Source organism: Musa acuminata, chromosome BXJ2-5, assembly GCF_036884655.1.
Source record: "Musa acuminata AAA Group cultivar baxijiao chromosome BXJ2-5, Cavendish_Baxijiao_AAA, whole genome shotgun sequence".
Lineage (NCBI taxonomy): Eukaryota > Viridiplantae > Streptophyta > Magnoliopsida > Zingiberales > Musaceae > Musa > Musa acuminata.
In genome coordinates this window covers 47,443,367-47,464,978 of record NC_088342.1, presented here as the reverse complement: position 1 = coordinate 47,464,978, position 21,612 = coordinate 47,443,367, and the positions used below count along the sequence as shown (strand labels likewise).

Genomic DNA, 21,612 nt, shown 5'->3' with positions numbered 1-21,612 from the left:
TGTTGAATCCTCGTCGACGGTGGCCATGGATTTCCTCCTCCAATCTCCTGCCGCCAACACACGCCACAATTCCAGCCAATAATGGTATCAGTTGAGCTCGGAGTCACCATCCATCGAGCCAGTTTGGGCCACCATTCATGCATACCAAACTACTGTTGGCATGAACTGTGGAGGCTAAGCTCGAAAGCAGATCAGCTCAACGATCTGATAGCTGGATCGAATCCGGGCTTTTGTCATCACTGGGGCCTTTGCGCAGACGATTCCTGGAAGGGTTGTCTGTGACGTCCATTTCGTGCCATCTCTGCATGCATGCAGCCAGTCGTGTTAGAGGACCAAACATTCCTGACACATCACTGTCCTGATGAAACTTGTATTTCCAGTTGCGATCTTCTTTTCCAGGGTGATGTGGTCTCTCACAAATCTAATGCACCCGACCTGATGGATGGAGCACAGCGCGATCATGGAGGGATGGAGCGATTTCCTCCCCCGTGCGCGGTGGTTGGGGAGAAGCCATGGGTACGTGCTGCGTCGGCTTTTGTCTTCATGCCTTGATTTGAGGTCACATCAGTTACTCGATTCACCTTCTCTTTACTCAACATTGTTCCTCCAATCATTGATAGAGTATCCTTACTGTTCCGACGCCATCGTCGGATCCAAATACACTTACGGACGTGATGGAGATAGATTCATCTGTATTATCGTCGATCACTGTTAGCCACCAACGCGAATTATAATTATTGTATCGATGATCGACATTATTTTCCCCGATATAGTAAGTAAGGCGGGCGTCCTTTGAGCCCATTCCTCCGTTTGAATCCGCCCGCGTCTCCGCTCCCCGACTCGGCTGCTCTCGTTCCCCGAATCCCTTTGGATCAGCAGGCGGCGACGGCGATGGCTGCCTCGAGAGGGCGGATGGAGCCTCCGCCGGAGACGAGTCCCGAGAGGACCAAGGCGTCGAAGGAGACGCGGCCGAGGAGGGTCCCCGTGGTGTACTACCTCTCCCGGAATGGCCAGTTGGAGCACCCCCACTTCATGGAGGTCACGCTCTCCTCCTGCCGCGGACTCTTCCTTCGAGGTATACCGGAAACAGAACTACCGCGATCCCTTGTTCTTTCTCGTTCTCGATTTTGATTGTGTTCATCTACTTCTAGATGTGATCGATCGTCTCAACTTCCTCAGAGGCAAGGGAATGGCCAATCTGTACTCTTGGTCTTCCAAACGGTAGCGCTTCCCCGTCCATTTCCACTGCTGCTTTTGCCTCCCTTCTTCCGTGTTCCCTTTGTGTCTCACCGGGGCGGGTTGGAACGTTTTAGGAGCTACAAGAATGGATTCGTGTGGCAAGATCTCGTCGAAGACGATCTGATCCACCCGGCGCACGGCCATGAGTACGTCCTCAAGGGGTCGGAGCTCCTCCTCATACCCGTCCCTTCTTCGAGCTCCCTCGACTCCAAGGCCCCCTTTTATGCCTCCAACAAACCCCTGCACCTCTCCACATTCGTACACGACGACCTCGAAACCTTGCAAATCAGAAACAAAAGGGCGACTTGGAGCTCCTTCGACCTCAACGAGTACAAGGTCTACAAGACCGACCCGGTGGCCGAGACCGGCGTCAGGGCGGCGGACGCGTCGACGCAGACGGACGACGGGAGATGCAGGCAGCGAGAAGACGCTGCCGCGGGGAACGACAGGGACCGAGCGGAACCCCCGACAACCGAGCTGGAGCGGGAGGACATCTCGCCGCCGCCGTCGTCTTCCAGTCCGGAGATCCTGGAGATGCTGATCAAGGCGGACGGGCGAGCGGTGGCCGCGGGGCCGGAGGATCAGAATCGGCCGACGGAGAGCTACTCGGGCGGGCGGTTGCGGGCGTCCTCGGTGCTGATGCACCTCCTCTCGTGCGGCTCCATCAACGTGAAGGACCGCCACGGTATCTCGGTGGCGGCGCCGCTGCCACAGTGCACGGACAGGGCGTCGCCACGTGGACGGTCTTCTTTTGGTGTCGCGAAGGAAACCGTCGACTTGATGGCGGGCAATGGCTCGGCCAGGATCGGGCCGGAGGACAAAGACCACACTCGTCGGGAGCTTGATCGAGACGACGAAGAAGGGACCTTGGCTGTTCTGAGTTCCATGCCCTGAACAGGTCCTCCTCCTGCGAGGCGGACAGGTAAAGCTTAAAGCTCGTATGGTAGAAATTTCTACAGCTTACACATGGCTAATGTTTCCTGTCATCGGATATGCGCACGAGCAGATGAAGACCCAACGTAATGGGCGGGTCCAATGCATCCACAGAAAGCGCAAAGAAGCAAACGCACAGCACCTTCGGAAGAAAACGATGAACAGCAGGAAGAACAGTGGAGGACGTAAACGAAAGAAGAGAAGAAACAGAGCTGTTCAGAGACGCGTCAGCCCAAAATGATCCAAAGATAAAAATGTAGTAGGAATGTAATATGTGAATGCTAGCTTTTGCCTTTGGTTCGTCGAAACCTGTGTACATATGAAGAATGGTGATCAGAGCTCAGCCCACAGGGCAGCCACCAGAAAGCACTCTAAGAGAAGTACGGTATGAATCGTCTTTGGCTGTGGTAATAAGAGCTTCTCAAGAAAAAAATGTGAATATTCCTCTGAGACACCGGTGGATAAATGATTTGTTTACGTATATGCTATACGATATATTATATCACCTAATATATCATACCGATAGAGTGATTAAATCGGTATCGGACGATACTGAATATTCCTAGTATCAGCCCACTAATCGATCGCCACAGAGGTATTGACATGAAAGATAGCGTCGAAACACCCCCACAGGGTAGTGATGCAAAGACAATTACGACCTATCGACCCCTCATGGATAACTCTACAGGTGACTATTCGAGATTGACCCCCCTCGATCAACCTTCGTGGATAATAGTCTATGGGAGTCTGTTCAAGCCTGTAGCTCCTATGGACTGAATGCTAAAGGGAGAATATTACGATTAGTGATTCTCTCGATTAGACAAGTATAAAGTCGACCCCTAATGCTAGCATAAGAGTCGGATCTCTCAGTAAATAACCCTTATACACTATATACCAATATAAAAAGTTGACTGGAGCATTAAAGGGGTTAGGTCGAAAACTCTTCGGACATTGATCTTTGTACAGAAACCTACAAAAAAGCCAAATTCCATCACGATCGAGCTTCGAAACCACCTTGAGCGCTCGAATTCCACCTCAGATGCTTGAGTGACCTATCAATTGCTTCGTCAACTATGATAAGGGTTCCTCAAACAACCTCATACATGATAGAAATAATAGAAGATAAGAACAATATAATATAAGAAGCTTTATTGAAGTAGATAAACTTTAGCTTAAATCTATTACCATGTTCCCTCTCCTATTTATACAGATTAGGAGGAAGGATTTCCCTCAACAGAATAAACAGAATAGAGAGATTTCCTCATATAATTGGGGAAATCTTATCCTCTATCAAGTTGAGGAAATCTTATCTTCTATCATGCCCCCGCAAGATGGTGCTCCTAACAAGGATACCAATCTTGGATCGGTGCAAAGAATGATTTAAAGCAAGAGGCTTCGTGAGTAAGATAAGTGTAGATCGCTGCTGCTGCTGCTGCGATTGCTGTTGCTATGATGGCACAGGCGTTCCCTTCATTCTCCTTAAGTCTGCCGAATGTTGACAGATTAGTGAAGACTACCGCGGTGAGGAAGATGAGGATTGACCACGGAGCCTCTTAGAAATGCAACGGCGTTGGTCGCTGGCCGGAGGGTGAAGCTTCACTTTTCTCAGCGACGTTGGTCGCTGGCCGAAGGCAAGAGCGAAGCTTCGCTTTTCTCAACGACGTTGGTCGTGGTTGCGATTACGACGGCTGCGACGATAGAAAAGAAATCTACAGCAATGTTGCAGTGATGCTACTACAGCAAAGGAGGAAACTGCAACAGAGGAGGAAGCTGTAGCAGAAGAGGAAGGAAAATAACTACAACGAGGAAGAAAGGTGGGGCAGTGCTGATGAGCAGCACTAGAAATGCCGTAGCGGAAGGGAACAGACGTTGGCGCAGAGTGGCAACACCAATGATGAATTGGCAGCGAGAAGAGAGCTTGCTCTAGGCAAGCAGCTCTGATACCATGATAGAAATAATAGAAGATAAGAACAATAATTGAAGAAGTTTTATTGTAGAAATGAAATAGCTTTAGCTTAAATCTATTACCATGTTCCCTCTCCTATTTATACAGATTAGGAGGAAGGATTTCCCTCAACAGAATAAACAGAATAGAGAGATTTCCTCATATAATTGGGGAAATCTTATCCTCTATCAAGTTGAGGAAATCTTATCTTCTATCAATACATTCGATTAAATCATACCGACTCACGATCGATAATGATATGGTATTCAAATATACACATGGGCTATGTTACAAAACCTTAAGATTTAATAGGGTCAGATTGAATCTTTTGTTTTTTTGTCAATGTAAATTATTTAATTAAAAAAATAAATCGTGGATTATATACAACATATGATCATGCTAGTGATGTTGTTGGCACTTCCACAAACCTATGTATCGGACATCGAGTGCTGTCGTGGTGTTCCGCTTCCGTGTGATTTATATCGGTATCGATCGACCAGCGACACCACGTGACCTTTATAACGTTTCCCAGCGTATAACTAAGCGGCTGTCGGCCTCTCTTCCGCCGGCACTATTAGGGTCTTTGATCTCCCGACGTTTCTCTGGCCGATGGAGGTGTCGAAGCTTCTCAAGGAGAAAAAGTTTTGGGTCGCTTCCTTCATCGTTGCTTGGGCCGCCGCCTTGCAGGTGATTCTTGACATCCTCCCACTTCCCCCTCAGATTCGCAATCCGATCCAGTCCCTCTTCTTTCGCTAATTTATGATAATCCCTCGATCGATTTGACGCTTCAAGAGTTTCTGCAGGCTCACATGATGTGGATGCAGAGGCAAGATTCCTTCAAGCAGAAGTTTGGGGATTCAAGCAAGGAGATAGATGGAGGGAACTGAAGTACTCGTCTTGCTTGATTTTGTGCAAATTATCCCTTTCTCTGTTCCTTGTTTGCCATGATTCATGTTCGGATGCTTTCTATAGGAAGATCGTGAAGTATCTCTGTGAAATCTCTCTTTTGAAGTTGTATCTGTCGCTAAATGTTCTGTCCACCGGTAAATTTGTAGCATGCAATTTATAATTTTATTCGAATAATACCGTAGCATGACACTGTAGATAAGTATGTCATAATCATAGGTGTATATGCTTTTATAAATAAGTTTGAGAACATGGATCAAATCGTCCCAATCATGGAAAATGGGAGCTTAAGAATGTAGGTCTGCTTTGACATTGAACACCAAGAGCATGATGAACTTTAGCATTAGTGTCAGGCAACTTATTGCTCGTGAATAGGATCTTCATTGTAGTTTCTTGATGATATGCAAAGCAGAGCGTTTGATGTTTTAAAATCCTTAAAATATAGTTGCTTCTTGTTTTATGTCTTGTAATGTAGTGAAAACCATTTCTTACCGACAGTAGTAGTGAGAAAATTTTTACTCATGTATCATGGACCATCTACTTGTTGGTTCTGAGAATATATGTATTGACAAATGTGCTCCATAATTGGGTCCTTTGGGATACTGCAACAATGATAATTATTTTGCTCATGTATCATGTGACCATCTACTTGGAGCTTCTGAGAAATATTCACTTTGATGAATGTGCTCCCTTATTGAGTCTTCTATGATACTGCAACAAAAAGATTCAGTAAGTCCTACATCTTTTATGGTTTTCAGGTTGTGAAGAATTACTACTACGACTTAAATTAGACTGACCGGTTCAGTTCTTTACTAGAATCAGTTTGGTTGATAGAATTTAACTGCCTTTAGTTCTTAGTTTCAATGTAACCATTTGTGGCTTGGAAGGGATAATGTGCTTGAAAAGCCACATAATTAGTTAATTACCAGAACCTTTTAGAAACCAAAGTTTGGGATCTCTGTATGTGGATGGAAAGCCACATAAGTACCATAACCTTTTGGAAACTAAAGTTTGGATTTTCTGTACGGTGGCTAATTTCAGGAAATTAATCACATAGTACTTGAACCTTTTAGAAACAAAAGTTTGGATTTTCTGTATGGTGGCTAATTTCAGGAAATTAATCACATGGTTAAAAGATACCGGCTATGTATCGTTTTATCAGCTTTTCTGATGTGGGGCCACAGTGCGCTATCCCAAATTTTCAGAGGACCACCTTTAAGTGCAGAAATTACTCCTTTTCTATATGAAATGATAACATAAATTGAAATTTAGTGGAAGTAATTGGTCATGCCACAGCCTATTATTACTCTGGATCATTGGAATGGCAAATTATTATTATTTTTTTCCAAAAATAATACTATATTAGCTTAAATGGAGCAAATACAACCAGTGATAGAAAAATCAGCACTCAAAATGCAGCAAAAGGATCTGGCCATGATCTCTCCACAAAAAAGAGTTTTTAGTTGACCGCACCCAAGTGGCCAACCAATCTACACACTTGTTTCCTTCCCCGAATACATGAACAACTTTAAAATTATGGAAGGACTCCAAAATATGTCACACATCACTGACAACATTAATTAGGTTCCTAGGTGGTTGGGATCCCTTGTTGAGGGTTTTGATGATGATAGCCGAGTCCGACTAACAACAATAGATTTCACCCCTTCATCAGCAGTATGCCGAAGGCCCTCCAGTACGACAAACATCTCCGCATAAAGACTGTCCTTGTTCTCCAAAAACCTGCACCCTGCAGCAAGACACTCACCAGCGTCATTTTGGATTAAATAACCCGTACCCCCTAGACCAGAATCCTTACAATAAGCTCCATCCACATTCAATTTACACCAACCCACATTCGGCGGGCTCCACACAACCAAAATCTGGTTAGGAGGGCCGGGGGTGCTCTCAGGCGGGATCCGAACAGAATGTGTAGCAACACATGCTACCACCTTGCAGAATACGCTGCAAGGGGCAACCAGTTTACCACTAAAGAGGACATCATTGCGGGCCTTCCAGATCATCCAAAAGGCATAAGCAATAAGGGCTCTAAGGGTTAAACAAGATTGTTTACCCAAATCGAATCCTTCCCTATGCCAAGATCCAATATGCCATTGATCATAAAATCTAAATGAAATATCCAACTTGTGCTTTAGGATAGAGAAAACAGAATGAGCAAACTGGCAGTCGGAGAACAGATGAAATAAGCTATCTGCTTGAGAACCACAGAACACACAAGGTCTAACATCCATGATACCAATATTAGCAAGATAGAATGAAGTCGGAAGCCTGCCATTGCAACAATTTCCAACAGAAACAAGTTGTACGAAAAATGGCAATTCTACAATACGTGGCGGTTAGTTAATGGATCTCTCTCCTTTATCTTGCAAGAGTTAAATGCTACCTGTCAGCATTATGTGAAATTTCAAACATTATAGACTGCTCTTTCTTCATACATTTGATAGTAGGATCTATATTTTCACCTTTGTGTGTTGCTTTTCAGTTGCATTCACAAATGAACTTTTTGTAGAAGTTAGCCTCATTGGCATTATTAGTGTTCTAGAGGACTGTCCGTAGCTTTTTTATAAAATAAGATTATTGTAGTTTTGTTTTTTTTAGTAAGATCAATGTTTCGAAAGATTTACAGGCAACTTAACGGTATTGGTGTTCCTATCAAATCTTCCGACTGATATGTTGCCATGGTTTCTCCATCGCAAAATGGTTTCTTCTGAAGCAGCATCCTTCTTTATGGAAGCCAGCATGTAATGCAGTACAGATTATGTCAAAGGTTAAAAAACAAATGAAGAAGCAACCTTAGCTTTCTTTGTCCGAGGATTTGATACTTGTAAACGCTTTGTCAAGTTTCAGATTTGATGTAAGTGTTGAACCCCAGCAGATGGCTTGTCCATTTTGGGATGATTGCATTGCAACTTTATTCTTTAATGTGCTTACAAGTTACTAATAGACAATTGTTTTGTTTATTATAAATGTACATCGAACTCCATATTGCTTAGCATAATTAGCGGAAGTATGGATGACCACATTTTTTGAGTTGGAACACCATTCATCCATCTCGTATGTATCACAATTTGGTAGTACTGACTCTTTGTACATTCATGTTCTTCTGAATTGTTACGTAACAAAAAATTTCATGGTTCGATCTCTAGTTGAGATCCATGTGGTTAGTTGCCTTCTTAATTGTCTAGAAGTGAATTACTGATCTGGAATTTTAGCATGATAGATTGCTCTCTTGTTTCTGTCTCAGCCTTTGGTACAGTGTATCTCTCAGGTTTTTAGTGTTGAAGGGCTTCAGTTACTACTGGATAATTGGATAAGCATGAGAAATTGCTTCCTGCATGTTAATCTCTTGTGAATGCATTTAAGATGCTTGGATCCGATACTTCAAACAAGATCCGAACTACCGAACGACAGCATTTGCTGCCATCTGGCGACACTCGTCAGAAAAATGCATGCAGTGCCCACATGCGAACACATAGATGATAATACTTGTCACGTACAGCAAAGATGGGTCCAAGAGTGTCCCTTGCACTGGATCCTGCGCGCGCCTGCAAACCTCTCCTCAACCCCGTGTATTTATGGTGTAATTCTATCGTGTCTGGCGACGGTGGCCGAAGGACTGCTAAACCGTCCTCCCATCCCTTCTTGCATCGAACTCAATCATGACTGAGTTTGACGCCAGCTGTCCGTGGGTACCGGCCAGTCCCCAACCACTATAAAGTCAAGTGTGCAGCGCATCCCCCTTCCGAGCTCCGATTCCACTCCCCGCGGTCAAGATGGCTTCCAAAACATTTGATCCCTTCGCCCTCCCTTGTTTCCTCCTCCTCTCTCTCGCTGCCTCCCTCCTCCTTTCACCCTCCCACGGCCGGATTCCCCATCGCCGCCCCGCGAGCTCCTCCGCCGACGACCAGCTCGTCTATCTCTGGCCTCTCCCCAAGCTCTTCCGCCACGGTTATCGGACTCTCTCTGTCGACCCCGACCTCGCCCTCGATCTCCAGATCCCCGGAGGGGAATCCCTTGCCTTGTCCGAGGCGTTCGAAAGGTACAGAGATCTGATCTTTACGCAGTGGGAGAGGTCGGCCCAGCGGAGCTATATGGATTACGATGTCAACAAGCTGACGGTCCTCGTCGCTTCGAATGACGATACGGTAGGGAGCAGTTCGTTCTTGAAATGATTGGTTGGCCGTTCGATTTCTTGGCTGTTTCTTGATTTGATTAGACGGCTTTGTTCTGCTTTTAAGCAGCTTCAATTTGGTGTGGACGAGAGCTACACGCTTTCTGTGGGCGGAGGAGAGAGCTTTTCGGTTGTTAACGGAGCAGCGATTGAGGTACTGAGCATGTTATATGTTAGGATTACGGTTATATTCTTGGGAAGACACATGCAAACAAAATTCATCTCTGAATCGTAATATTGATCAAGATGAAAAGGACAATAAAGGAGTGCATTGGAAACGAATCAGCGGAGAAAATATGAACCCGCGGAGGATATGATTGTAAAATCAATTGTGGTATTCTAACAAAATAGTGCAACTTCTACCTTCAGAGACATACTAGTCTTGTGTCAATAAGATCTCCACCAGTTCATATTTATTTCGAGATAACTGCATCATTTTTCTTCCATAACATATCTGCCAACGAGCACTCGATGATGGAGGCGTATGTACAAGTTGTAAATAATTATTTTACTGCTGAAACGTGACCAACATCTGATCTGTTGAATGGATATACTGTGTGATGATGATCATTGATGGTTCCTCTAGATATGGATCCTTTCTTCATCACATTTAGTGGAGTTTCTCCACAGTCTGTATCCTTTGTGTAAAGGAAAAAGTTTGTCTTCTGAAATTGCTGGTTTACTCTGCTTTCTTTTATGACTTCTTGATACAAAAAAATATGCACTGGTGTTATAATTAGTTTGCCTGGTATAACTTAGTAATTATTTTATTGACGCGCATGTAAGCTACATTTGTTGTCTTCTTTCGTAGAAACAAGTTTGTCCATTTTTCTTTATCCACAAAAGTCCCTTGGGTTTATCTTTGACATTATGTTGTGAAGAACATAGTGCATACTGAGTTTATGCCATCATATAACAGTACGTTACAATTTTGCATCTGTAATGTTACATTTTGTTTGCTCTGGTATGTGTTGTATGCCTGACATGGCATGCTAACTAGCTCACATACTCTTCCAGTTGATACCAAAATGATACCTGAATCACATGCATGTCTTTCACTAGCAGCAGTGAGCAATGATACTCCATATGGACTGTTAAAATCCTTTTATTTGTCAGCATTATGTAGTTACATTGATCACATGGCATTGATATGAATCATTGGTTGGTGCTACTCTTTGGTGAGATGATAATTTACATCTTAATCTTGTTCTGCCTCTTCCTCCATCTTGTGATCTGATCCTTTATATTATGAAACTTTATGTTTCTTCAGGTAGCTGTGACTGATATTTGACTTTTTCTTATCTCGCAGGCCAATACTGTTTATGGGGCTTTGCGAGGCTTAGAGGTATTCTTCAAATTTGTTGTTTTTATACTTAATATGTTAAGCCATAAGATTGTATTATCTTTTGTAGATCATGCTTCTTATAATTTCAGATTCAATTCTCATCAATACGATTTACACCCATATTTTCCATATGTAACATCTAATAACAGATTTAAATGATACAAACTTTTGCAGGCTCTTGACCTGATTGGTTCATTCTTCAAATACTGTCTTCACATATTTTCTATGTAGTTCCATCTATATACCATGTATCATATCCTTAGCTATTTGGTCATGCATAGGAACTCGTCAATGCATTCCATTTAACCTTCTGTTACTAGGGTTAGAAAGCTTGGTCCAGATCTGTCAAGTCAACCCGACCCAAACTGTTTAATATGATTTGTTGGAATTAATTTCAATCAAAAAAACCTATGACATGCTAGTTTATCAGGTTGGGTATGGGTCAGACATTTGTTTCTTCGATAATAAGGTTCAACTTGACCCATTTATTTTCCCCTGATAATAGAGCAAAATTTATCTTAGCTGCCAACCTTATTTGTTGAACCCTGCTCGACTCAATTCATTAGCTATGGATTGTTCCTGGTCAAGAAATCATAACCACCTAGTTAGCCAGGCAGGTTTGATTCAATCTGATATGCACCTGTACCCTATCCAGCCTGATGTCTGTTCTGACCCATGCCCAGTATGAGTTGTTAATCATGTTTAGGGAAGCTTGGCATATCATTTCCAACCAGCATTAATTAATTATGTTGATGATGGCCCTGGGCTACTTTCATAATTTGCTGGAAAGTTATATGAGGTGAAGACCCAAGGCTGCTATGGAATACCTATGATGCTTATCACTGTTTGCCACTGCACTTGAGAGATATTTGTACAGAATGTAGCAGTGATCATACGTGGTTCCCCATCTGTAATTTGAAGAAAGAGTGTAAAATGAGAATGTAAGATCAAGATCTTGTTTCTAACACTAGCAATACACACAGCTAACTGCATGCCAAACATGATTTATGAGCGATTCTTGTTCGAATTAATTGCTAAATGTATGTAGCATTTTGATGCTTGTTTACTGATGCCTTGGATAGTATTTGAAGGCAATAAGTAGGGGTATAAATGGAGGTAAATTAGAGGTTCATGGGCCAACACTAAGGATTATGGCATGACCAAGATGTGGTCTGATGATATGCTTGATATAGACTCATGAGAAATAAATCCTAGGCCAAGATATTTTTGAAATAATTCCTATTGATATTTGCTGAAAAATATCTGTAACTCTGAAATAGTACCAAAATCTTCTCCCTGAAGCTGTCAGCCTGAGATCTAGGGTACAATTGATACTTCTTGATACATGAATTCTCTAGTACAACACTCGACGTCCTTTGTAATTTGCTTTTCCTGACCTTAATGAGAAAATTTTCCCTTTGGATTTCTTAGAACCCTGATTTTCTAGAATTTCTTATTGTACATTTATGTTACAAGGCTATTTTTGTTGGTTACCTTGTCCTTTTCTTATTGTATTAATTACATTGGATTTCAATGAAGATTTATTTTTGTCCAATTTCTGGTACAAATAATGAGTGCATGCAAAAATCGCATGATTATTAAGTCAGAACTAGGATACATGTATATATATATTATATTTGTGTGTGTTATGTATTTGGACAGCATGCATTTAGCTTAAAATACATTGTTTCGCAGTTCAAAGTTGCTTCAAGCTAGGGGTATTTAGTCTTTTTCATGTTATAGTTCTGGTTGATATTGCTAAATGGGAAGTGCTGAGATCCTTTTCTGATCAAACAAATTCATTCTAGACTTTCAGCCAACTATGTACACCCAACACAGAAAATAAAACTGTAGAAATTCAGAAAGCACCATGGTACATTGAAGATGAACCACGGTTTTCCTTCCGAGGGCTTCTTATTGGTAGGACAATTCTGTTACTATGCATTCTTTATTGCAGAGTTTTTCCCCCCTTTCATATTCACTAATTGAAAACTGATATTGTATGTGCCTATTCTTATTTCTAGATACTTCACGACATTACTTACCAGTAAATGTGATCAAGCAAGTGATTGATGCTATGTCCTATGCTAAACTTGTAAGAAGTGTTATTTTCAAAAATTTCTTACTTTCATTTCGCTTAGTTCTTTTTTTTTTCTTGCTTTTGGCCCTTTTTTCGATAATTTGTTCTACATTTGCTGACATTGGAAATGACATTCAGTAGAATGTTCTTCACTGGCACATTGTAGATGAACAATCATTCCCGTTAGAGGTACCTTCATATCCGAACTTGTGGAAAGGTGCTTACTCAAAGCTGGAGAGGTACACGGTTGAGGATGCTTATGAAGTTGTTGAGTAAGTTGTTTCTTGAGCTCTGTTCTGCCTTTGCAATATTAGCTGTGATATTTTTCCATCTCCGCTGGCAGCTGGGTTAAACAACCAAATGAATGTTTCTTGAAACTGCTTCAGTTAATTAATTCATTCTAAATAATGTCTGTTTTTTCTTTTTGTGAACAAATGCACAAAGATTATTTTCTGCAGGTTCATCTTCTTGCTTGTGCTTGTGAGAGGCTTGATAATATATTTCTTTGGTTGTTCTTATGGTAGTTATGTCCTTATTAAATGAGGCAATTCTTAGTCAATGAAGTTTGAAGTGAAATTTTTGTCAACTTGCATAGGGAGCATATATCTTGTGCCCATGATGTTATGGCTTGAAGCATTAATGTTATCATGGCTATGACATTGCAGGACCCATTTTCTTGGTTTATGCAGTATATACCGCATCAAAATTTTTATGGTCGTTTTGCTGATCTTTCCCTATCAGGTTCCAATTTCAGAGGCTCAGGGTATTGTATTAATAAAAAACCTATTGAGTGATAACTTAAAATAATAAGAATCTACCATATTGGGTGTGTTGATGTCCACATAATGATCTGCCTGGCGTGGTCAACATTAGATTTTGATGTGAAAATGATAATGAGAAGTGATGCTAGGAATCTGCATAAGTACTTGAAACTTGAAAGATTGCCAAGTTGTAGATTGAAGCCTACATATATAGCTGGAAATTCCAAACTAAAAGCATCCTTAATGAATTTAAGTCCAGATAACTCTTAGAACATTCTTAGCACAATATTATTTTCCTGTGAGATTGCAGTTACATATTTTTACAATTTATTTTGCTATTACCTTAGTCATTAAACATTCTACACTTTTTTTTTCCATGAGATGGCCAATTCATGTTGTATTTGAAGTTCTGAGGTTTAAATGGTTCTAGTGCTATTAACTTTATAATTTGGTTTTATGCTGATATCTTTGTTTCTCTCTCCTGTCCATGCGCATGCAAATCTTGTGGTTGAAAGCTTTGCCAAGAAAAGAGGTACATTTGATTTGATTTTTTAATTTTCCATTCTAAACTTTTTGATACTGTCATTAATCTCTCTGGTAGACAGGACACAGATTTGATACTTCAGTAGGTCATGCTTAGTTATTACTTATTAGTTGGAAAAATATTTACTTGGTTGGCTGCATTTTCTGTTGTGGTTATTTAATTGCTTTGACTGTCCCTTATCAGGTATCCACATCATGGCTGAAGTTGATGTCCCTGGGCATGGTGAATCATGGTAATTGTACAAATCGTATGAGCTAATGTAACAGATTCCAGTCTAGAAAGCAATTTTTCAACTGTGCTTGAACTATATTAATTATACTTGAAATCTTAGATATTTAAAGTTGATATTAAGGTCACTAACATCCAAATAACTCTCTTATCAATATGGATATATTTCTTGTTATCATAACACTGTAAACATAGATAAGTGAAACAAAAGGTGAATGTCCTGCTTTCTTTAGGATTTCAGAAACTCATCTTGTTGGTTTGGCCATGTCTTGGGAGGTGACTGGAGATCTTTGCTTTGACATAACTTAACTTTCTTATGTTTCAACATTCATCAACTTTAAGGGTATTCACTGATATTACTATTCTGTACCATGGACAAAAATTCCTTTTCTCTGAGAACAGATGGCGTCCATTAGTTTGGGAGCCAGCTATTCCAACTTTTCCCATTTGATTAATTCAGCGAGGAAATGTGTTTTGTAAATTTCATCGATCACTTTGGTCAGACTAAAAAGAGACTCATGGTGCTGAACATCAAACTAGTTTGTTCATTTTTTGTTGTGTTTGCTAGGTTTGGCACTTTTTTTTTAAAGTGGACCTGATCACGTAGATTTAACCTGCTAACTTTGTATAACATGCCATCAAGTTGGTTCTGAGACTAAGTTTGCAAGGAAATGGGCATAATTTTGTAGGTCCTGTTGGTGATAACATTGAGATGGTTTTCATTGTAACATCCAAGTTCAGAGTTCTTATCACTGTTCTTTTTTGTCCTTTTGTTCTTTACAATGCCATGAACTTAATATGCCAGTATCACTCATTCTTAGTCAAAGGGCCAAATGGGAACAAAGAAGGTCTTATGATCATTTCTTTTATAGTTTTACCTCTCTAGTCATCAAAGATTAAAAATTGCTGCATTGTGTCTACTATTTTATCATGAACTTACAAGTCTCAATATATATGCAGCTAATTATTGATTTTACTGGCATTGAAAGTTTCTTACCTATTCATTTTCAGGAAAACTAGGTTCCTGCTTTAACTTTTTTAAAAGACGAGGATTAGAAATTGGACCAACCTCATAAAAGATAGGGAAAGAGGATAACCTATGGTCTGTAGGCCATAAAGAACCTCAGTTTCATTAAGAAATTATAATAATTCGATTTATCATTAAAGACTTGTAGGACTTTTAAATCATTATTAGATATAATATTTATCTTTTTTCTTCTTTTCCCAGCTGTATTCTTGAGTATTTGGTCATATAAAAGCCAATTTGATGATTTGTGTTTGCCATATTTTCTCATGCAAATCTGACACTTAGCAATCAACTGAACATAGCAAACTTAGAACTCTTTAGCATCTCAATAGAAAATAAAGATGAGATTAGGATGCTAGCCTAATTAAGATAAATAGATGTAATTTTCATGTAATTGGTCTCCTCAAGATATTTATGTTAAAAATGACAAATTTTAGAAGAATAGGAAAAAGAACTCATGACACAATGAACTGGGACCATAAGTATAATATTAACTTGGATCTAACCTGACCAATAAGCTCAATCTCTATTTAACAGGACTCAAGATAGACTTAAATTCAAACCCAATTTTCTCCATGTTCCATTTCAATTATTAAAGTTGACTTTTGGACTCGTATCTTTGTGATGAAATGTACTGGTTGTTTCTAGATTATAGGCTTTGGTTATAAATAGGAGTTCTGGAAACCTCTTTGGCTTTCTATGCAGGGGTGCTGGTTATCCCGATCTTTGGCCTTCTGCTAATTGCACTGAGCCCCTAGATGTGAGCAAGAATTTCACGTTTGAAGTCATTTCTGGGATTTTGACTGGTGAGTTGTGTTAATTTTTGTTCCTCCATGTTGTGAAATCTCCAATCAAATGTTAAATGATCATTCTACAATACTCTGTTTCCTCACGATAATCTTCCTTTTAATAGTTTAATGCAGTTGCAAAGAAAAAAAATGAGTTGTGAGATCAGATTATATATTCTGTAATATTAGTAAAATATTTCTATGTGGTAAACCAATATCTGTTGTTAAATTCTGAACCAGCCAATGCTATGCGTAAAGTGTTGATATACCAATTATCGTACAGGACAAGGTTCTATGGCAAGAGTAATATTGATGCACTGGTGTCCTAGAATGTATCCATTATAAGATGCTATATGTAACATAGAAATGCTTCTTTCTCTAGTCTAATAAGGATAAACAGTGTAGCTCCTATCTGTATGGTCAACTCAAGGTAACATATAGTATATATCTTTGTCTGATGTAGATTGCTTTCTTTTACATTATTTCATATCCAACTTTTTTAAACACTTCACATCCAAGCTCGTCCATTCCGATGAGGCAAAGTTGAAGTTGTGTGAACTGTGAAGTCTAAAATCAAGCCAAGAAGGAACTCACGTGGCATAACCATGTGGTCAAGCCTTTTCAGCATAGATCTGGATATTATCATAAAGCATCAACTTTGGCAGTGCATAACCGAGTATAATTTACCTATGGGTATTTTACCTTTACTGAATTTGATCCTCCATATGGCCATAGCTATATCATACTCAGCTAGGCATCCTGGTCCATGATCCAGAGAAGCCACTTGGTTTGGCCGTGAATTTGCCGCCATATAGGTTAGTTATTAAGCATGTTCCAGCATATAGCCAGAACTATATTATATTTATCTGGGCCTCATGGTCCACAGTCCAGTTGGTTCTGCCCATGAGTTTGTCATCATCTTATGGATTTGCCAGATCTACTTGATGTTCACCACTATCTTCTTCGGCTTCCTAGAAGAGGAGTGGTTGACATCAGGGATTTGAAGTATGACAACATGAATATTTGGTTTATGTTTATTGGCTACTATTAGTATATTGACTGATGTTCTATTGCAGACATGAGAAAGATCTTTCCATTTGGGCTCTTTCATTTAGGAGGAGATGAAGTCAATACTGGTCAGTGTGCTGATTGTCTAGTTTCCATTACCTTTCCAGTTTGATTAGTTTCTCACTATCTTGCTTGAATGAAATAAATGTTGTTTCTAGAATAGGTTAATTAGGATTATATATATCTGGTTCTATTTTTGGCTTTCTTTTATTTCCAAGGTGCTCGAGTAGAGTAAAGATATTATAATGATCCAAGGAACAATCTTCTTATGATTCTGCTAAATTATAAAATGAAAAAGCATATAATCATTGCATAACAAACATCATAGCACAAAAATATACATTGTTTGACATATTGCCTAATTTCATGGGAGAAGATGATCAAGGAAATTTTTGCTAAGTTCAAGTGTATAAAAAGATGTGTCTTAACCTTGAGAGTCAAAAAAAGCTCTTCAAAATGGACTTCATGCCTATCTAAAATTCTCGAACAACCAAACATGATAAACCAAAAAAGCAACATGTCTTGAATTTGGACAGGCTTGGTACTACTGAATTTTCGGATGGATTCAGTTGATTAGCATTGATCACTTCGGTTAACCATGTATTGCCTGACATCAGGATAGGCCACGTTAATCAGCCTTTCAGGCACATGATGGTGGTGATAACAATAACAAAGTCCCAAGCATTTGGGGTCAACTACTTGGATCTTTTGCCACCATTGACATGGTGATGGTGGCAACATTAGCATTTTCCTGATAAATTTTGTAAGATTTTCAAACAAGAAAATAATGCTGTTTATATCCTTAAAATTTGAAAATATTGCGAGTTGCAACTGTTCACATGAGAGATTCACTTGTTATGTATCTTGAAAGCTGAAAATTTTAATAAGAACAAGCTAATCATGTAACTGCATTTAGTCATGTTATTGTTACTGGATACAAATCTTTCATGGAAAATTAACAATAAATTTGTAAAAAGAGTTCCTCAAGTAAGGTTTTTACCTGCCTTGTATTAGTTTATTTAAAAAGTGCGCAAAAACCACATGGTTTTCATGGTAAAGAAAGAAAAGATGATCAAAAGATGGATTTGGACAAATGATAGTTGCACTGTTGGACAACAAAGGTGATCATGAAGGCAACTGTAACACATAAGAGCCTAGCGCATATGACAGATGGCATGCATCGAATCAGTAGCACACATTTACCTTCCATTGATCAAATTCAAGTTACTGATTCTGAAATTGTTGTAGATTTAGAGATTTATTGCAAACGTTCTCTGGTGGAGTTGGTTCTACAGAATTTTCTGACTGATATGAAGCTTAGCTTAGAACTTCAAATTCGTCTTTGGTGTTGAATTTGATGTATATTCCTTAAATAACTCAAATAAATGAAAATTGGACCTCTTCAGTTGCATCTGTATATAACGCTACGCTATGATTTTGCATTTCTCTTCTTTTATTTATTTTTTACAAACTAAATCAAATTTTGCAACCATAAATGATTACTTCAAATATCCTCTCTCTGTGTGTCTCTCTGAAGTATTGGGATTGATGGATGGTAAGCTTATTTTCAGCCCTGTTTTCTGCACCGCCACTTTGATCAAGAATTTAAATTCTACAAATTGCAATATAATTTACTTCACATTTATATTTTTTTGCTTTTTTTTTCTGAATTTTTATGTGCCGAAATTATAAATCAAAGAGTACAGCATCTATATAACATATATTACCTGACTGTGACACGTTGGTAAATACCTGGCAGATTGTTGGAATTCGACCCCTCATGTCAAGCAATGGTATGATACCCTTTTCACTTATAAATGTAGATTCCGTGTTCTGTATTTGTTAATGGAGGAACATGTCACTCCTTCATGTAGAACTATAGATCATTGTGACATGTGCAGAATTGCTGTATTTTCCTCTCTGGATTTGGGAAAGGTTGAATGTTGAATCTTATCATCGCAGGCAGAAACTTTGTAATGGTTATAAATCTCAATCATACCAGTTGGTACAGAACACTATTTACTAATACAACCAAGTGTCCATATCAAAACATATAAGTCAATACCAGTACAATACTATTGCCCAGTGAATCTGGAGTAGATGTTGATATACTTTCTGGTGTACTATCATACCAGTCTGGTAGGTTGCAGAAGCCGGCATAGGACCAAGATTTAAATCTTTGCTCTGTGACTCTAGATTCTAGAACACCATAAGTGTGTGTCTCCAACCTCGTGATGTCTGATAGTTTTACTCTCTGTTGTGTTGTGGCATTATCTTCTATTCTTTTCCTCTTCTTTTGATAAGAAAGAAAAAAAATACAAGTCAGACACTTTTCTGCAGCAGTAGCCTTGTTTTGAATATACATCTATCATCTGCATGACTCCATTACCAAATCAGTTGTAACATATCTTGTCCTTTCCAACTTTTGGCATGTATCATTCTGATTGAGATTTGGTAAGTACTGAATCTTCAATCGTCTCAAGTCTCAACACTGACAGAAAACTTGCAACTCTAGAATACTAGAAATGGCCATGTTCCAGGATTTGCTGGTGTTAAGCTTGTTTGCCTGTTTTCTGACTGTGTAACTAATTTCTTTCCTCTTTTATCAATAAAAAGATCTTGATAAGCCGAAACTTTCTACAATAATAAAATCTTTGGGACTCCATTGACGTACCATCCTGGTGATGAATATTATAGTCTTAACTTTTGACATGCGGTAGTCCCACTTGACATGATCATTTGCCTCATATGTTCACTTTCATGATTTATTATTGAGAAAATATATCTATGCTGTTGATTTAGTGTTTAAGTCAATTCTAGCTATTTGTTTTTTCTTTGTGTTCCACATTGTTTGGATAGGCTTCAGGAGCGGAATATGACTACCAAGGAAGCATACCAATATTTTGTATTGAGGGCTCAAAAGATAGCTACTTCTCTTGGTTGGATTCCTGTTAACTGGTATGCATGTTTCCCGTCACTTCTCTTAATTGTGAACTAGAAATGAAGATCAACAATTGCTTTTGAATCTTAAATCTCAACCTTCAATACCATTTTCTGCATCATCTCAGGGAAGAAACCTTCAATACGTTCAAGGAAAATCTCGATCTGCAAACTGTCGTACATAACTGGTTGATAGCTCACTGCATCTGTTTTTCGTTTAATAAAATAGTTTTTTTTTTGTTTACTGACGTGACATTTTTGGTGCGTATCTTTTTTCGTCGAGGTCTGTTGAGTGCTGACTTTTTGCAGGTTGGGTCCTGGAGTTTGCCCTCAAGCTGTTGCAAAGGGTTTTAGATGTATCATGAGCAACCAAGGAGTATGGTATCTTGATCATCTAGATGTTCCATGGGAGAATTTTTACAACACAGAGCCGTTGGAAGGGATAAATAATATCACACAGCAAAAGCTTGTGCTTGGTGGTGAGGTTTGCATGTGGGGTGAGGCAGTTGATACATCCAATGTTCAGCAAACAATATGGCCACGGGCTGCTGCCGCAGCGGGTATGTATAAGATAACTGATGCATGCAGGATTTCTTAGAAATCTGTAGTCGTCTAGATTAATTCATAAATAAATGTAATGCGAGTACAGTAGTATAGCAAAAAGCTGCATATTTATTGATGACCACCACAACCTAGAGGACAGAGCTACCTATTGATCTTTATTTAAAAACTATCAATCATCTTATGTCACAAATATGAACTTCAAATCTTCTGTTGTGCTTGGGTTTTTTTTTTTTTTGAATTTTTCCTGGGATCATCAGCTAAGTAGCAGCATGCTAGGGAGATTAAAGTTAAAAGAGACGAGGTGTTAGAGCATTGAGATGTGTGTTGATAGATAAATTTGTTCTTAAAACTCTCCAATTTATTTTTTGTTTTGTTTTGTATTTTTGGTACACTTAAAAAGCTTTTTTGTCTGATATTTGGCACAAAGTGGTCAACATGCAATATTATCTATTATTTGTGTAGAGCGCTTGTGGAGCTCATGGGAGGCCACCTCTGTTGGAAATCTGAACACAACTGTACTGCCACGTCTACATTATTTTAGATGTTTGCTGAACCATCGTGGAATTGCAGCTGCCCCAGTTACCAATAAGCATGCACGGGAAGCCCCATATGGTCCTGCTTCTTGCTTCCTTCAGTAAAACGCTGAATCCGCTGTACATTCACATGCAAGTGCCCGATTGTTCTTCAGATCCAGAAGTTGCTGAAACTACTTCAGCAATTATTTGCCCGCATTATTATTCATGCTCTTTGAATAATCTCAAATCTGTTGGTTGTTGTTGCTTCTACTTTATTTACATGCATGTTGATCGGACATTCCTCCTCTGGTGATTGACTTTTGTTATTTACAAAGGCATAAAATATGATAAGGTCGGTCTGTTAAGTTGGTGCACTGAGATGCAAAATATAAGGCGGCCTCTAAAATTTCATCTTTGCTGTGGTCGAAGCTGCTTTTCTATCTTTCTTTTCTTTTTTTTTTTGTCGAAGTAGTATGTTTGCCATCTGGCAGTCTTGAGGTAGCATTACGTAAATTTTCTTTTTGGGTATATGACACCACC

The 21,612-nt window shown here is 39.5% G+C and overlaps 3 protein-coding genes across 3 annotated transcripts; 2 read left to right on the top strand and 1 right to left on the bottom strand.

Annotated features, from left to right (window-relative positions):
• The first annotated feature begins 767 nt into the window (after nt 1-767).
• Nucleotides 768-2,484, top strand: LOC135611916 (protein SOSEKI 5-like). The gene is made up of 4 exons (XM_065107561.1): nt 768-1,075; nt 1,152-1,221; nt 1,314-2,161; nt 2,246-2,484. Exons 1-3 carry the CDS (start codon nt 892-894, stop codon nt 2,131-2,133), a joined length of 1,074 nt encoding a protein of 357 aa, XP_064963633.1. The 5' UTR covers nt 768-891; the 3' UTR covers nt 2,134-2,161; nt 2,246-2,484.
• Nucleotides 2,485-6,603: 4,119 nt separating this feature from the next.
• Nucleotides 6,604-7,272, bottom strand: LOC108952780 (uncharacterized). The gene has a single exon (XM_065107262.1). It carries the CDS (start codon nt 7,270-7,272, stop codon nt 6,604-6,606), a length of 669 nt encoding a protein of 222 aa, XP_064963334.1.
• Nucleotides 7,273-8,775: 1,503 nt separating this feature from the next.
• Nucleotides 8,776-21,483, top strand: LOC103986172 (beta-hexosaminidase 1). The gene is made up of 15 exons (XM_009404097.3): nt 8,776-9,186; nt 9,283-9,366; nt 10,522-10,557; nt 12,366-12,477; nt 12,582-12,652; nt 12,779-12,909; nt 13,914-13,930; nt 14,126-14,174; nt 15,903-16,003; nt 17,062-17,121; nt 18,813-18,846; nt 19,913-20,011; nt 20,122-20,181; nt 20,303-20,553; nt 21,020-21,483. Exons 1-15 carry the CDS (start codon nt 8,815-8,817, stop codon nt 21,193-21,195), a joined length of 1,653 nt encoding a protein of 550 aa, XP_009402372.2. The 5' UTR covers nt 8,776-8,814; the 3' UTR covers nt 21,196-21,483.
• Nucleotides 21,484-21,612: the final 129 nt, after the last annotated feature.